The 16,386-nt window shown below is 42.9% G+C and overlaps 1 protein-coding gene across 1 annotated transcript in view; it reads right to left on the reverse strand.

The window, feature by feature from the left end:
- The window catches only part of EXOSC7 (exosome component 7), a 45,991-nt gene that overhangs the window by 3,497 nt on the left and 26,108 nt on the right, over positions 1-16,386 (reverse strand). Inside the window, exons 5-7 of the mRNA XM_012664700.1 lie at positions 10,846-11,011; positions 5,796-5,866; positions 925-1,048 (exon numbers count right to left, since the gene is read on the reverse strand). Of these exons, the coding sequence (XP_012520154.1) occupies positions 925-1,048; positions 5,796-5,866; positions 10,846-11,011 (361 nt within the window). The remainder of the gene's footprint in view (positions 1-924; positions 1,049-5,795; positions 5,867-10,845; positions 11,012-16,386) is intronic.

Genomic DNA, 16,386 nt, shown 5'->3' on the forward strand with positions numbered 1-16,386 from the left:
TGCCCATTGAAGACTTTACTTCAGATTCTGCTCATGAGGAAAGCATTTGAAGGAATGTTCAACAATTCTATTAAAGGCCACTGAGTAGTGCAATAAAAACATGAAGTGTGAAGATGGCACAACAGGGGTTAGAACTGTAATTCCAAGTCAAAGGCCACCAACGGCTTCCCACATAGGGACACAGGGGAGAAATCCACACGTGACGTGAGGCCACGTGGCTACTTCCCTGATGGCAAGCGTGAATCAAGAGGGTGCACGCTAAGGAACATGCTCAAGAATGAGTCAAGACCCAACATCCTTCTGTCTGAACATCTCACCACACCCTGGTTTGTCAAGTGATTTGAGTAGAATTAAACCTGACCCATTCAGCCTTATTTTTACATAATGAATCCTGTGTGGAATTACCCACAATCCCAGCCATTACAGGCCTCTTTGCATGGCCTCGGGTAGCGCTAGTTACACATCAGCATCAGCCAGATGTTAGGCTCCACAGGCCTCTGCACTATGTGAAAACCACTCCTGACACATAAGACACCCAGGACCTGCTCCAATCCCTCACTTTGGAGAGGGGACAGTGTTTGCCACCCTACCACTACTCAACCAGGGAATTAAAGGAGATGTGCATACAGGGTGCTTCAGTGAAGTGCATGGTATACAGTCAGAGCTTTACAAACTCTGGCTACTATTACTATGAACCCACTCATGTGCTCCCGGGACTAGGTAATATCATTCAGTTAAAAAGAAAAGAAAGAGCTACTCATGGTAGTGGTTTATAATATAATCAAATTATTGGGTTTGGGTTGAAGTTACTTCTATATGGTTTGTGATACTATAACTTCTTGATTTATTAAATAACCTCAACAGGTTGGGATTAGAGACCCACATCCACAGGGAAAACAAAAACCTTAAGATACGAACTTATACCTTGCACAGCGTGACAATGCAGGGGACATTCTCCACGTTTAGCCGGATGCAGTCGTATGGGTCATCAGACAGTTCAATGTCCTTTGACCCCTCTTCATCCTCCAGAACACGAACTCTTGGTATCCTGGAAGCAGAAGCACAATTAAAATTCCCACTTAGTGAGAGGAGGAAAAATAACTTCTTTTTCTTGAGATTGAGAATAGGAGTTGGAATCTCTGTGTCTCACAAGAGAAAGTTATACTATACCTGTACTTTATCATCTGCATCCCTGTTATCCCTGTCAAAAGCACACAGGCAACGTGGCAGTACAGTGAGGAAAGGAGATCTTTTAGAAAATGATGCTGGGTCAATCAGATATCCACACGGAAAAAAAATGAATCTTGACCCCACCTCATACCACACACAAAAATCCTTACCAAATAGACCGTAGTTACAAAGGTGAAAGATAAAACAATAAAACTTTTAGGTAAAAAAACAGAACATCTGCATGACCTTGGAGAAGACAAGTATTTTTTTGAACAGGATATAGAAAGTGTTATCATAAAGGAAAAAATATATATAGATTCAATTACTTTAACATTATGAACTCTTCCGTTCATCAAAAAAAGTCATTTAAAAACTAAAAATGTAATCCAGAGTGGAGAAAATATTTACAAATATTTATCTGACAGATTATGTGAAGAATTCCTACCAAACACAAGACAGAGAGCTCAATAGAAAAATGGGAAAAAGACTTTAGCAGTGATTTCATAAAAAAGGCTTTAAACACACAAAAAGGTGCTCAACTTAAATAGTCACCAAAAATGCAAATCAAAACTACAATGAGATACTCAGCCACACCCACCAGGATGGCTAATAGTAAAAAGACCAAAAAAATCCATGAGTTGGCAAAGATGTGGAGCAATCCAGAAGTCTCACAGATTGTTGGTGGGGGTATCAACTGGTAAAAGCACTTTGGACACCCGTTTTGCAGTATCTATTAATACTATAATTAAACATAGCCATACCCTATGACCCAAAACACTCCTTCCCTGCATAAATGGATAAATATGTGCACCAAACACAGTACATAAATGTTTGTGTCCAGCCCTATTGGTAATAGCCAAAAACTGGAAACTACCTAGATGTCTATCAACAATAGAATGGATAAACTGTGATTTATGCACACAGTGGAACACCACACAGAAAAATGCAAGCTATGACTACAGGCAATAACACAGATGTCTCAAAACATAATGCTCAGTGAACCCGGCAGACATGAAAGAGAACGTAGTGTATAATACCACTTACATCAAGTACAAAACTAATCTATAGTTTTAGGACACTGGTGATAATGAGTGTAATGTGAGTTACATTACACAGTGAGTGTAATGACTACACAGGGCTACAGGAGGTGGGGGATGCTTCAGGGGTGTTGGCAACATTGTTTCTTGAGCTGGGTGCTGGAAAATACATTTAACCCATAAAGCCAATTCTCTCCAGTCTAGGGTAGAGGAGCCAGGAAGGAAGAGGTGGTCCACGCAGCTACTGTAATGAAAACAGTGTTGGTGCTTTTCCCAGTTCCTCTAACAAAAGCCCCCTATGATCCAGCCCTGCTGGCCATCCCTACACAATGCAGCATCCAGACTAGGGGAACTTCAGCCACAGAATGTCCATAAGGGTCAAGGAGTCCTGCTACTGTCTACCCTGGTTGGATCCTCCACGTCAGGGGCCCCCAGGTTGTAAGTACTAAGTACTATCCTATTTGAACAAGTCAGGTAACCAGGTTGAACTTTGGTTGGTATGTAAAAAAAACAAGTATGTACACACACACACCCCATATCTTCTAATTTCCCAACCATCTGGCCACAACCCTGGGCAGAAGGGTTAAAGAATACCCTCAGACAGCCTCTACCCTTCTAAAGGACCCTGAGTGTACAGGTCTGTCCGCATACTAGGGGCACTCAGTGCCTCAGAGCCCTCCTTCCTTGCTGCCTGCAGAGCTGTTCTTGGTCTGGGGATGAGATCATGACTGCGCCCATGACAGGTGTCCTCCCCACCCTGAGCAGCTGGGTTTTGGCATCCTGATGTACAGTTTGCCCAACACCTCCCCCACAGCTAACCAGCCTCATCTAGTTCCCAATTTCTCTTTTTGCTTGGGTGCCCATGGAAACCAGCTGGCAGATGGGGAGTCATTTCTGAGGCTCGAGATACATCAGATGGCAACTTCCTTTCTTTTTCCAACAGGGCCCAAGCACAAGCTGCTGCTGCTGGGATCTGGCACACAACCTCCCACAGTGGCCACGAGTGCCAGGTCCATGTCTCAAATCATCTCAGCAAGGAGTCTAGTGGCACAGTTAGGGGTGGGAGACTCTACAGCTTTCATTCTCAGCAACTACTCCATCCTGTAATTTGTTTGTTTTAAATTACACAGGTAGTCTATATTCACCACAAAAAAAAACTCTAAAATACAGATAAATGTTAAATCGGTCAAAATGTGAACACTGAAAAATAACTACAACGACCATTGTAGGACATAAATATTTCAAGACATATTAAGTATAAGAATTACCAAAAGTAAGATACAATAAAGCAAACAAAGAAACAGGATGAGAAAACTGCATTTAGTAAATGGTTTTCTATATTAACAAGCCTTTAAACATGCTGCTGTGTGGGTTTCAAGCCCCTACGTCGGACACACTCAGTTTGTTTCCAATTTCTTACCACTACAAAGAACCTGTAATGAACAACCTAGAATAAACATCTTTGCTCACTTATTCAATTATTTCCTTAGGTTATATTCCTAGAAGTTTCTAATTCTCATTTTTTAACACCCTGGGAGCCTGTGTTACCTTAACGTAAGCCTTCTCATGGAACGAGCACTCCCACCTACAGAGTTAGGTCATTAAATATGAAATGTCCGATTTCGAATCAATAGTTTATTATGTCTCAAACAAGAAGCAGTACAATTTACCAAACTATGTGCCTAAACTATCAACACAATTTTGCAATCTTAATAGTAGCTTGGATATGCCAGCAGCGAAGAAGTCTGGAGGGCCAGAGGGGATGAAATCGCAAAAGGTGCTTTCCACAGCTTGAGGCGAATTGAGTATTTTTCCATGCAAGAAGTGGCCCAAAGCCTGGAATAAGTGGTAGTTGGTGCCAGGTCTGGGGAATATGGTGAAGCACAGAGTTTCCAAGTCCAGCCTCTGCAGTTTGAACAACATTATATGTGCGACGTGGTTGAGCGTTGTCTTGCAAGAGGACAGGCCTGTCTCTATTGATCAATCTCAGCTGCTTAATCACAAGCATCCTCATCATTTAGTCCAATTAGTTGCAGTAGACATGGCTGTAATCGACTGACCACATTTCATGAAGCTGTAGTGGTGACCAAACAGATATCATTAGCTTTTCTGATGAATATTTGGTTTGGGACTGTGTTTCGGCATTTCGTCTTTATCCAACCATCGTACCGAACGTACACTTGCGATTGTCAACAAGAATCCACTTTTCATCACACGTAACAATGCGGTGTAGAAATGGTTCACCTTTATGTCATGACAGCAAAGAAAGGCAAGCTTCCAGAAGAATTCTCTCCTGACTCTCAGTTAATTCATGCAGTACCCATCTATCCAGCTTCTTTACCTTGCCTATTTGTTTCAAATAGTTCAATATCGTTGGAATAGTAACGTCAAACTTTGCTACTAATTCACACGTAGGTTGAGATGGATTCACTTCCACTACAGCTTTCGGCTCATCATCATCCACCTTGGTCCCGGGCGCCCATGTGGCTCATTTTCAAGATTAAACTCACCAGAACGGAACCTTTCAAACCATCGCCATACTGTACATTCATTAGCCAGATCCTTCCCAAACACTTTGTTGATATTTTGAGCTGCCTGCACATTGGTTCCACGATGGAACTCATATTTGAAAATAATGACAAAAATTTTTGACTTATCCATGGTTTCACAAAAATTGCTCTAAAAAAACTTTGAAAGATAATCACAAGCCAAACCGTGCATTTTAAAGAATGCGGATGTACCTTCACAATAAAAATAAAACAAGAAGTGTCGAAGTGAAATGTCAGAGATATCAAGTGTCAAACTTCGTACTTAAGGAAATCAGACATTTCATACTAATAACCTAATAGTTACTTACAAATGCTACAAACTTTTCTCAAAGTACTTGGTGCACAGAAGTTGGAAAGGCTATATAACCAAATAGTCAGAAGAAATGTGTATACCACAAAAGCTTTAGCACCTTGCCCCTTCTACACAGCCTGTCTAGAAAGCTGAACCACAGTGGCATAATTTCTTGTTTTTAACTTAAACCAAAGAGCAGGCTGCCACCCTGCTGTTAGAACATTCTTCTGTACAATCAAGGAATATGTGAGCACCTACCATGAGTCAGGCACTGTTCATGGTGCTAGGGAAAGAGCAGAATATAAAACAGGCAAAATCCTCATCCCCATGAGTTTTCCCAGGAACAGTATTTAGGTGGTTGACCTGTAGGAGGTGTCTACTTTTTCCTGCTTCTCTGTAATTTTCTAATATGTGTTTACTTATGAAAATAACAATACAAAAAATAAATACAGAAATACAAGCATATTTCAGTTTTAACTTATGAAATCTCTCTTTCCTGGAAGTTAACATTAGATACCACCATTTTCTATCACATGTACCCTATAAAGATATACAATGTTATGTACCCATAATAATTTAAAGAAAAAATTGGGCCGGGGGAACAAAAAAAAAGATACCACAACTTTCAATGTTAAAACCCCTAGTTATCTTTACCCATGAGCTACAGTAGAAATTTACTCAGTGTTCCATACAAGTGTCTGCTCTGGTCCTCTGCAGGCCCACAGAGCTGTTTGTAGGAAGACTCACCTTGTATTGAAGAGAGCAGCCTTTACAGCAACAGAAATGGCATCAAACAAATTTCCACCACATTCCAGCAGCTAAGGGAGACAGGGATTGAGAAGGGAAGAAAAAGCAAGCATCATTTCTTACTTTACATATTATCCCAATTAAGGACACTGATTCCTAAGAAATGGTGACTGAACGTGTACGTATCAAATAAAGATAAGAATGTATGGCTGCTCTCCTGGCAAGCCATGTGGTGACTACAGCTCACTGACACAGTGTGTTCGCCCTAACTGCAAGGGCTGCCTTGTCATGGCTGTGCGTACATGGGCCACACGTGCAAGGTCACAGTTGGCCCCAGCTGTGTACCAACGCTCAGAGGCATTGGCTTGCTGTGGAGCTCCTCCCAGTGGAACTCCACCCAGTTGGGCTTGCACTGAAGGAACGACTGATCACTTTTATTTTGCCCCAAACAGCTCCCAATGGCACCCCAAGAGTTACTCCAATCTTTGCTAATGTATGCCTGGCCTCCAAGCAAGTAGAAAACGGTGGCTACTGATGCTGCAGCTGCTAGCAGGTTCACGTTTGGAATTACCCCTTGTATGCAATGATCAATATACAACTGATGCTCAAACATGAAACACTGCTGCATGTTTTACACTAATTATAATAAAAGCTAAGGTCTCTCATAAAAGCTCTTGCCCATGAACAAAAGCATTGAGTGCAATTACGTGTGCTCATCTAGCAGGGAAGGTTAGTGGAAGGCAGCACATCCCTCTGCCCTCCTTTTAGAGAAGACTTGGCCTGAGGTTATGGAATAAAGCCAACTAGGCTGCCTCGAGTAAGAAAGGAGAGAAGTCATATGTAGAAAGAAAAGTCATGTATTTCTGTGTATTTTTGTTTAGAATCTGTCTCCTCTTCATCTGAACTATGAACTCCTAAAGGCTGGGACTCTGTGGTTTTGTTCAATCCTTAATCCTGGAGCTCAAAAGAGGGGCTGCTATGAAGAATGAGGCTGGTGATTATTTATGGAAGGCAGGTAGGCCCTAAGCCTGGCCCTTCCAAACTTAGCTAAGTCAGAGTCAACAATTATACCCAGGACATCTCATCATGTACCACATTCATGCCCACTGCAAATCTCTAACTCTCACCTTTCAGCTTTCCAAGCAAACCTCAGGTCCACATATCCTCTTTCCTATATATCCTTGTGTATTTGTTATTAAAATATGATCCCCAGCTTATGTTACCACCTGGCTTTGTAACTGCAACTTATTCACCGAGCAACTGGACTAGTTCTTTTCTACTCTGGTGACTGTTCACATATAGACTGCCACACAGCAAAGGGGCTCTGGGCCAGCCTCCTGAGTTAGTATGCCTGGATTCGATTCCTGTCTTCTCCAGTTAGCTGCATGACCCTGGGTGGTACTGAACCTCTTTTGACCACCTGTAGAGGATAAAAATCACACTTGTCTCACAGAGTTCTTACAAAGCTAGAATGAGTTAATATTGGTAAAGCCCTGAAAAGTGTGTTAAGCACATAGTAAGCATTAGCTAAGTGCAGTGCTCTTTCTATTGTCCTGTGATGTGTCTCATTATAGCTGGACACAAACTTTGATTTTCAACATTCTAGCTTATCACCTAGACATGAAATGAGGAGGGCAGAATGCTAAAATAAACCCTGAATATCTGCTGAGGGGCCCTCCAGAAGGGCAGGCACCAATCAGCTTGTCTTCCTCCACAGGGTGCAAAGGAATGATACCACCCCCAGTCTCAGGTCTGCCTGCCCAGACTCCTCACAGTGTACCACACAATGGGGCAACTCAGGGTGCCCCCTGGAGTCAGACACTGTGGGTCTGACACTCATCCCTGCCACTTGCTGGCTATGTGTCCTCTGAGCTTTGGTTTCCCCATCAGTAAAGCAAAGCCATGTGTCTTTATAGGGTGGCTGTGAGGATGAAATGAGATCACAACCTTAACATTCCCAGCCCATTACAGGTGCTCACAGATCCTACCTTCCTCTCTCTACTGCCAGGCAGGCCCAGCCTAGCAAGAGTCTTTTTGCTAAACATACTAGTGCAGCTAAGAAGCAAGGGGAGAGTAAGTGGTATGGGGAGATCCGAAGCAGCCGACTGGGCTACCTGCATAGATCCAGAACAAGCTAGGAGGAAAAGAGGAGGCACAGGACATTCAGTGTCACAGAGAGGCACCCCAGGACTGTGGTCCTAGAGCAGGCTATAGGTGTCCACTCTCTCCAGGGGAAAAAATCCCTCCTGTAACAGAGGTGGGAAAGGAGAACTGGAGAAGGGGAAGACACAAACACCTCCCTCTTTCAGATGCATAAATCCTAGAGTGGTTCTTTTAGGGAAACAGCACAACTTATTCTCTAGCACCCTGGGGAGGAGGGGTTTCTTTCCTAAGGCAAACTTCTAAAACACGCTGCTAAGAAACACAGCCTACCAAGTAGCAAACGTGTGTCCCGCACACAAACCTGCCCCTCCTGGATTTCCCATTTGCTCAGACACCCAGGCTCAGCACCTCCCGTCACCCACACAGCCAGCTGCAGGTGCTGCGGCGACACTTCCATTCTCTTTCCGTCCCATGCCCAAGGCCACAGACCACAGGCCACATGCTGGTTCTCATCACCACTCCCAGGGCCCATGGAAAGACCAATCTTGTGACCAATGTCCCCATCAAAGGTCACCTGTACATTGTGAGTATGACAAAGTCCTAAGAGTTATCCCAGGTGGGGTAAAAACTGATGCCATTAAAAACCTATGAATAGCAAAGAAAAATTTTCATGAAGTTAAATTTTTACTCTCATAAAATAACTCAATTGGAGAAAAACACAATACTGAAAATAGGTGGATCATCTGACTGTAATAGGTTTTAAGTAAGTACGTCTGCAATAAATGTATGAAGACATGGCAGGGTACCCAGCGAACATCTGTCTGAGGATAGAATATCTGCTTGAGGACTACCCAGACAAGTTGGTAAAAATAAATTATAGGAGATTCATTTTTCACAATTTCAGTGACAAGACTGGATTTCCACCACCTTGCTTCAAACACAGATTCAATCTATTCAGTATATCTTTGGATTTAGGATAAAAACTTATCCTCCAAACAAAAATCTATCCCCAGGCTTACATGCACAAAGCACATTCCCATCAAGGCTGAAAGCAAACATTTGCTTCCATGCAGGAGGAACCCCTCCACGGATACAAATTATGTGAATGACAAAAACTGATCTACCTCATTCATAATTATTTAAATGCTTTTCTAATTCATTAAACTTTTCTGAAGATGACATTTCAAAAGCTCAAATCTTCCTCCAAAAGAAGCAAAACTTTTCTAAAAATATCTAAGAAGAAATCCAAATGCCAAGCGTCTTAAAAAGAAAGGTCTACAGATGACAGGGACATAGTGCACAGAATCCCCCAGGATACTCCTGCTCAAGGAAGAAGAGGGCTGTTTCTGAGCTGAGATAACGTCCCCATATTCATCAGTTTTGCCAAAGCCTTCACCAACAGAACAGGCTTTTCTGTTGCTTTACTAGAACTCAATCATAAGTGCCTCAGTCCTTATCACTGGGCCATTCTTCTACAAACCACAGGTGTGCACAGATAGCCAGGAGGAGAAAAGCAGGATCGCCAAAGGACAAATGCAGGGTGCCATAGCACTCATGTATTCAACTTTTTTGGTGGGGGAGGCAAGAGGACATAATGCTCTTCAGACACAAGGTGGAACCAGAGAGTTCACATCAGGGGGCTGCACCTCCCTGGGCAACTATGAAGCCTGTCTCTACAGTCCGTGGTAAGACTGTAGGCTGCTGGTTCCCACCTCCTCAAAACCAGGACCTGTGAAATTGTCTGCTTGGTGGGAATCACACTACAAGGTACATCCTACTTATCAGAGATAAGGAAAAGCACATAGACTTATAATTTCATTATTTTTATCTATTAGCATCAGCATTCCGAACAGTCCTAACCTGTTAGACAATGGTTACCATTGCTATAAAGATAGCAGTGTTGACTATGTTCCATCCATTATCATATTAATTTAAAAATATCCAGAAAGCCCTACCCTGCTTCATGTAGAGCTGACAACAGCCAGTTGTTTCTCTTCATGAAGTTCACTATCAGTTACAATATCTCCTTTATCGCCACATTCACTAAAGAATCTGTTTGGTCAATGGCTTAGTCTGTGTCCTCAATTTGAAGTGGAAGATGTAGTCGATAATCTCAAGGTTCATAAAATTTAATGAGGAATAAAACAAACCCAACAAGGGCCTGTACATGAATAAGCCACTGACTGCTACATTATTACGCAAAGGCATAATTAATCACAGCTGCCCAGAGAAGTTACCATCAAGCACCAAAACCTGGGTAGAAGAGTATTTGGGAGGGAAAGAAGGGCTGGCCTGAAAAGACTCCTAGGAGCAGATTTTGTGTGGGAAGAGGTAGGGCCTCTGGGTCCTCACCTGAGACACGAGGGTCTCAGAGCATGAGGTTCTAGGCTGTTTCAAGGGACAATGGCACAGTGAGGTCAAGAGCAGGTGTCAACATCACATAGACCTGGCTTTGAGACCCAACAGCACTGCTCAGAAGCTGAGGCTCTGTCTTAGTTTCCTCACTTATGAGTGAGGAATATAAGAGGGTCCACTTACAAAAGGTTTGTAAGGTTTAAATGAGAGTGCATGTAAAGGGCTTATCCCCATTCCACACAGACTGTGCCAACCTGTCTAAATTTTGCCCATCAACTTTATCTGGACCATTCAGAGAGCATCTCTTATTTTTTTTTTTTTTTTTTTTGCTTCCCTGACAACCTCTGCAGATAATTTTAGGTGCTACCATGATATGACCATAATTTTATTATAGAGAGGCATTATACATGTTATTTATATGTATGTTATATCCAATTTAAAAAATTATTCTAGAAGGCCATCTTTCCCCAACTAATCTCACCCTGTAAGTTGAAAACATCCACCTGAAGAGGGAAAAAGCTTTGGGAGAAAAGTGGGCCAAGTGGTCTCCAACAAAGGTAGAGTATGGCTGATTCATCAACATGATACTCACCAGCACATCCACATAGAGAACCCAGCAGTGCTCCCGAGGACTAATGCAGAGGGACTTCAGGTCAATGCTGCTCTTATTGTTAAATATGCGGTAGAGGGTGTTAGCGATCTCTGTGCCAAGGTCATCACCTCCTCGACCTTCAAATTCAGGGGTAGCATTGGCTGAACTATACAGAACGGCAATCAAAAAGCTGGGTGAGTCTTTCCACACGCAAAAAGCAAAGGGGCAAGGCTTTATTCCAGTTTCCCTGCGGAATGTTGGAAGAGCCAGCTGCTGTTAAGAAAAGTCACTGAAATGGGGAAAAAATAGCATCTGCCACCTTTCCAGCCTCCAGACACATACAGTGAACCAGACCAGTACTGCACCCTGATTTGTCAGTGCCTGTGATGGGACTTCCCAATGATTTCTAATAGAACCCATCTTTAGCCAAAGAGAAACAAGAGAGTGGTGGCATTGTGAACCTCAGCCGGTAGTAATTAACTCTCTTATCTTCAGAGTACAATAAATACTGTTCTCTGGCAGGCGCAGGAAGCTGGGAGGCCTAGAGAATCAAACAGCTGGCTTACAGAGGGGTTACATCATATGCACCAGTGGTCCCCAACCTTTTTGTCACCAGCGACAGTTTTCATGGAAGACAATTTTTCCATGGACCGGGGTGGGAGTGGTGGTGGGGGTGGTGGTGAAATGGTTTTGGGATGATTCAAGTGCATTACATTTATCATGTACTTTATTTCTATTATTATTACGTTGTAATATATAATGAAATAATTATACAACTCACCACAGGTTGGGGACCCTGATATACACCATCTCTAGTTTCGCAGCTTTAGAATGTGCTATGATACTTTCAACACAAAAACCACAATGTAAGAACAATAACCTTTCTGGAATGGTTTAAAAGACATGTATGATAGTATGTCAGTTATGTCATAAACTTTAGATTATCACTGTAGTTAAAAAAAGGAAAATGAATGACAGTAAGAGAAAGACTGTTAGCTGATTAAATATTAGGTTACCCCCTTTATTTGATATTTTTCAAGAGAAAAACTTTTTTCCTTTTTGGCTTCTTGATACTATACCCAATTACCTCAACAAAGAACTAATAGGATTCCACAGATGTGGTGGCTCACGCCTGTAATTCCAGCACTTTGGGAGGCTGAGGTGGGAAGATTACTTGAGGCCAGGAGTTCAAGAGACCAGCCTGGACAACATATCAAAACCCTGTCTCTACAAAAAATAGAACAATTATCTGGGTGTGGTGGCACGTGCCTGCAGTCCCAGCTACTCGGGAGGCTAAGTTGGGAGGATCACTAGGAGCCAGGAGTTCAAGGCTGCAGTGAGCTTTGATTGTGCCCTGCATTCTAGCCCTGGGTGACAGACTAAGATCCTGTCTCTAAAAAAACCCCCAAAACACAAAACATTTGCCACCCAGAAAACACTACTCGAAAGTGTTTAACAGGACATTTTTGAGAGTTTTGGCTTAATACAAACAAACCCTTAATATGTGTGTGAGAAAAATAAACATCACAGCAATCATTTTACTGTGATAATAAAGGCCCAGAAAGGTAGGAAACCAGCTGTTTCAGCATGGACTATATGAAATCACATATCGAAACTTTCTGACCCCTCGGCCACCTGGAAGGTACCCAGCCCCGTGCCAGCCACCGGAGATCTATATATGTAGACCCAAAGCCAGCAGTTCCTGTGAAGTAGGGGGAGTTTCATGGTAGGAAGCAAACTGAGGTGGGAGGCAAGGATGTCAGTCAGCATTCAGGGTTATAGGGGACCTCAAACCTGGGATGAGTAGGAGTTGGTCAGGCCACAGAGAGGCAGGGGACTCCAGGAAAAGCAAAACCTATGTGAAGGCCCAAAGCTGTGCCCACCCCATTTGGGTAACCCTAAAAGAAATCTCAAAGTATAGGTGTAAGATTGAATCCTAAAACAGACTACACTGTTGTATAATAACTTTGCTTCTCTAATCAGTCTTCCCTTACCACTACCAGCCAGCAGAACCTCACTTTAAAGTCCCCAAGAGAAACTTCGTTACTGTCATAGCAACCTCATTGTTCCCTCACTGCCTCTGCTGGACACAGCCAGCTGTGAAAATCACCTCATTTATGGTGAAATAATCAAGTCACCAGGGACCAAGCTTTTACTTTGCACAGCCAGCAAAACACAACCTGTTTCTAATTTAAACACTAAGCAATCAATATTAAGTCTCACGTTTTAAGTGCTTTAAAATACATCTATAGAGATCTCTGCATAGACAAATCCAGTCAGAGATGCTCATTCTCAAAATGTTTTATCTTCTCCTGAATATGATGGGCATATCCTCCTGGGTGTGACTAATTAATCCAGAATTAATGCATTAACTCTTCAACAGCCCTAGGGGATGGTTTACAGAACTTCCGGCGTCCAACTGTCCAAATTAATCTACCTAATAAACCATGTTCCATTGTATTTTTTTGCTTTTGTTTGGTTTTTTTTTGCCACTGGGTTAATTTAAAGTGGAAATTTAACCCATTTTAAAACAGCTTTTTGGTTTTTTTTAAATAAGTCATTCTTTCAATGTAGCTAGCAGTCAGGCAGAGGAAGTTTTGGAGACTCATGAGCCCATGGAATGCTCCCGTGTGTGGATGGTGCCCTAGCCATGGAGTGACTCTGAGGAGGCTGGGGAAACTGAAGGCAACTGTGGAGTGGGGGATGGGATACGATGCTGTAGGTAACATAAGAAGGCCAGAGATCCCATATTCTGCTGATGGCTGAAGAGAGGGGCTGGCATAGAGAAATGAGGCTTCCACCTCATCACGGGCACTCACAGCACAGAGATCCTTTCCAACAGAGTTGGACAGAAATGTAGACCTGGAAAGGGCCTTAGAGACCATCTCCAGGGGATAAAAAACCAAATGCTTATAGGGGCTAGCCAGGAAACTACATATATCTGAACAAAGGGCCACATACAGCTAGCAGGCAATGACAGAGGGTGTGGCAAACTTTCCAGCCCTAACAAAATTTTAATTTACCTTAAAAAAAACAAAAGCCTCTCTAAATGAAACAAAAGTCTCATAGGTGGGATTTGACCTGCAGGATGAGAGACCCCATATGGTCTAACTCTCTCATTTTACAAGGAGGGAAATTTTAACAGCTTTTTTGAATGTTTAGTATGAACTAGACACCACTCTTAGGCACTTTAGATGTATTAACTCATCTAATTCTCATGGCGACCCTAAGAGGTATTGACCCCATTTTATTTTTCTTTATTTATTTAAACTGAATCCTGGGACAGTATTGACCCCATTTTAGATAAGGAAGCTGAGTCATAGAGAGGTTATGTAATCAGGCCAAGGTCACAGGACTAGTGCCTGGGGAGCTGAGACTCTAATCTAGGCACACTGGCCCTTATCTGGCCTGCTTCTGTGTACTCTGCCAGAATTTATCACTCCACAGGTGTGGCTTCTAGTCTAACATCAGTCAGATTAGCTTTCCTTGGGTTTATCTTTTGCCTCAAGGTAATGAATGGGTGCCCTGGTCTTGAGACTTATTACTATACCACAAATGTTGAAGTCAACAAAGAATGCAACCAAGGGCATGGAACCCTCAATAAAAAGCTTCTCTGTCAGAGAGAGAGAGAGAGAGAGAGAGAGAGAGAGAGAGAGAGAGAACAAACACAGACTGGTAATTCTAGCCCCCTGCTCACATGCATGGCAATATATTATTTCAGTAGGGGAACATGCATTTGGTTTTTTTGGGCATAAAACCAAATGTTTTCTGCATTTACAGTTACCAAAACCAATTGAGACCCTTGATAAAGCATGATCCAGTCCCTCTTCCAGTGTTGTGGGAAACTGTTTACCAAGCTGGATAAACTAATAAAGATTCTGGGAACGGTGCCCCTCCCAGCTCTCCACCTCTCCTGACTCATCACCTCCACCCTGCTCCACCTGCTTGGAACATCCCTGGTTTAACTGGGGTAGATTGAGACCAAGGCTATGTCCACCTGGAATGGGACTCTAGACACTAGGCCCATTGTTGCTTCCCTTGCAATCAATCAAGCCTGCAAATCTACGGAGTCTTACAGCAGGTCAGGCCAGGTCCACAGCAGAAAAAGTGATTTAGTGGGTACCTAGAGCAGAACGAACTCAAGGTCTTACCCCTCTAGAAGTCATCTGGCCCCAAGGCAAGTCCCAAGGCTGATTCCTGTGTGTGTACATGTGCTCATTTCTCAGCCTGCAGAAGCTTCCCTATAAATGGGTACCAGAAGAGCAGCTCATAAGGTTTTTGTCATAAGCTCTCCTTCGAAGTTTCTAGGAGAGTTATCCCATCAGCTCTGGAGACTTTGAGCACAACTAGCCTCAAATGGCTTCTGCAGGTTGCCTCTATGCTTTGCCCCCACCTGCAGCCCTCAGTCAAAAACACTGTCCCCTTTAAGCAGCACTAAGGAGGCAAGGAACACAGTGGCCTCCACCTAACAATGCAGGGCTCAAAGATTCTGGTTCAATATTAGTAAAAAATACAAATGGTCACATTGAAAAGTAGCTAAGATCCCAAGGGGAAGTGACAAGTGCTGGACACACTGAAATGTCTATGAATGGAAAACAATCTCCTAACCCCTCCTCCCCTCCCCTTAAAAACCCAAGCCTCTCTGGCCATGCCCCCATCCTAAACCCACCAACACAATGGTCAGAAAGCTGAGGAGACACTTGTTGGCCCTCCACCTAGTGGTAGCACAGAGTAATGGACTATCTTGCTAAATTTTATCTTCCTGAGCTTTAGATGGAAACCATCTTTTCCTAAAGTTTCAAAGTTCTCATTTAAAATGACCTATTCTCAGGCTACAACTAGCAAATCAAAGACATGATAAAAGAGTTAGAAGGTCTGATTTTGCTCCCAGTTTAGTAAAAGTTCTTCCAGGCATCTCTGGAGCAGGGCTTAGGGTCAGTGCAGCTGGGCACACTTTCCAAAGGGCTGTGAGACTATCAAGATTTTTCATCATTTCCAAAAAACAGGGTAAATTATGGGAATGGGAAATAGTGTCTACATCAGCTCTACATATTATCATTTCAAGTAGACAAAACTAAAGTGAAATGAGTTAGCAGAAAAGCAATTAGCTTTCTGAGACCACTCTACCACTGGGAATTTAAATGATTAAAACCTGGAAGTTGCTGATAAAAAGTTAAGTCAAGCTAGGCTCAGAGTGGCAGGAGGGACCTCTCCTCTGCCCCCCACCCCCATTACTTTCCTCCCTTTGGGTAGCAACTATGTTTCTGTCAGTGGATAGGCCAGTGTCTTGAGCTCTCCAGCAGAGGCGCCATGCCTGCGCCAGAGTAAGGATGGGGGTGCGGCACCCTTACTGCTGGACACATCCACACATTCCCAGAAGCCATACCTATTTACTGGATTGAAATAAAAGGATTTGCTTATTTATGCAATTAAGCGTTGCTCCTTGAAGACTCAAGTGAGGTTCTGATACAGATGGCAGCCATGAGTGCTTGGTAACCTCTCCTATTTCTGTAGGAAAATGGGATTTTGTGAATCTCTCAG

The sequence above is a fragment of the Propithecus coquereli genome, unplaced genomic scaffold, assembly GCF_000956105.1.
Source record: "Propithecus coquereli isolate 6110/MARCELLA unplaced genomic scaffold, Pcoq_1.0 Scaffold1, whole genome shotgun sequence".
In the NCBI taxonomy this organism is placed as follows: Eukaryota; Metazoa; Chordata; class Mammalia; order Primates; family Indriidae; genus Propithecus; species Propithecus coquereli.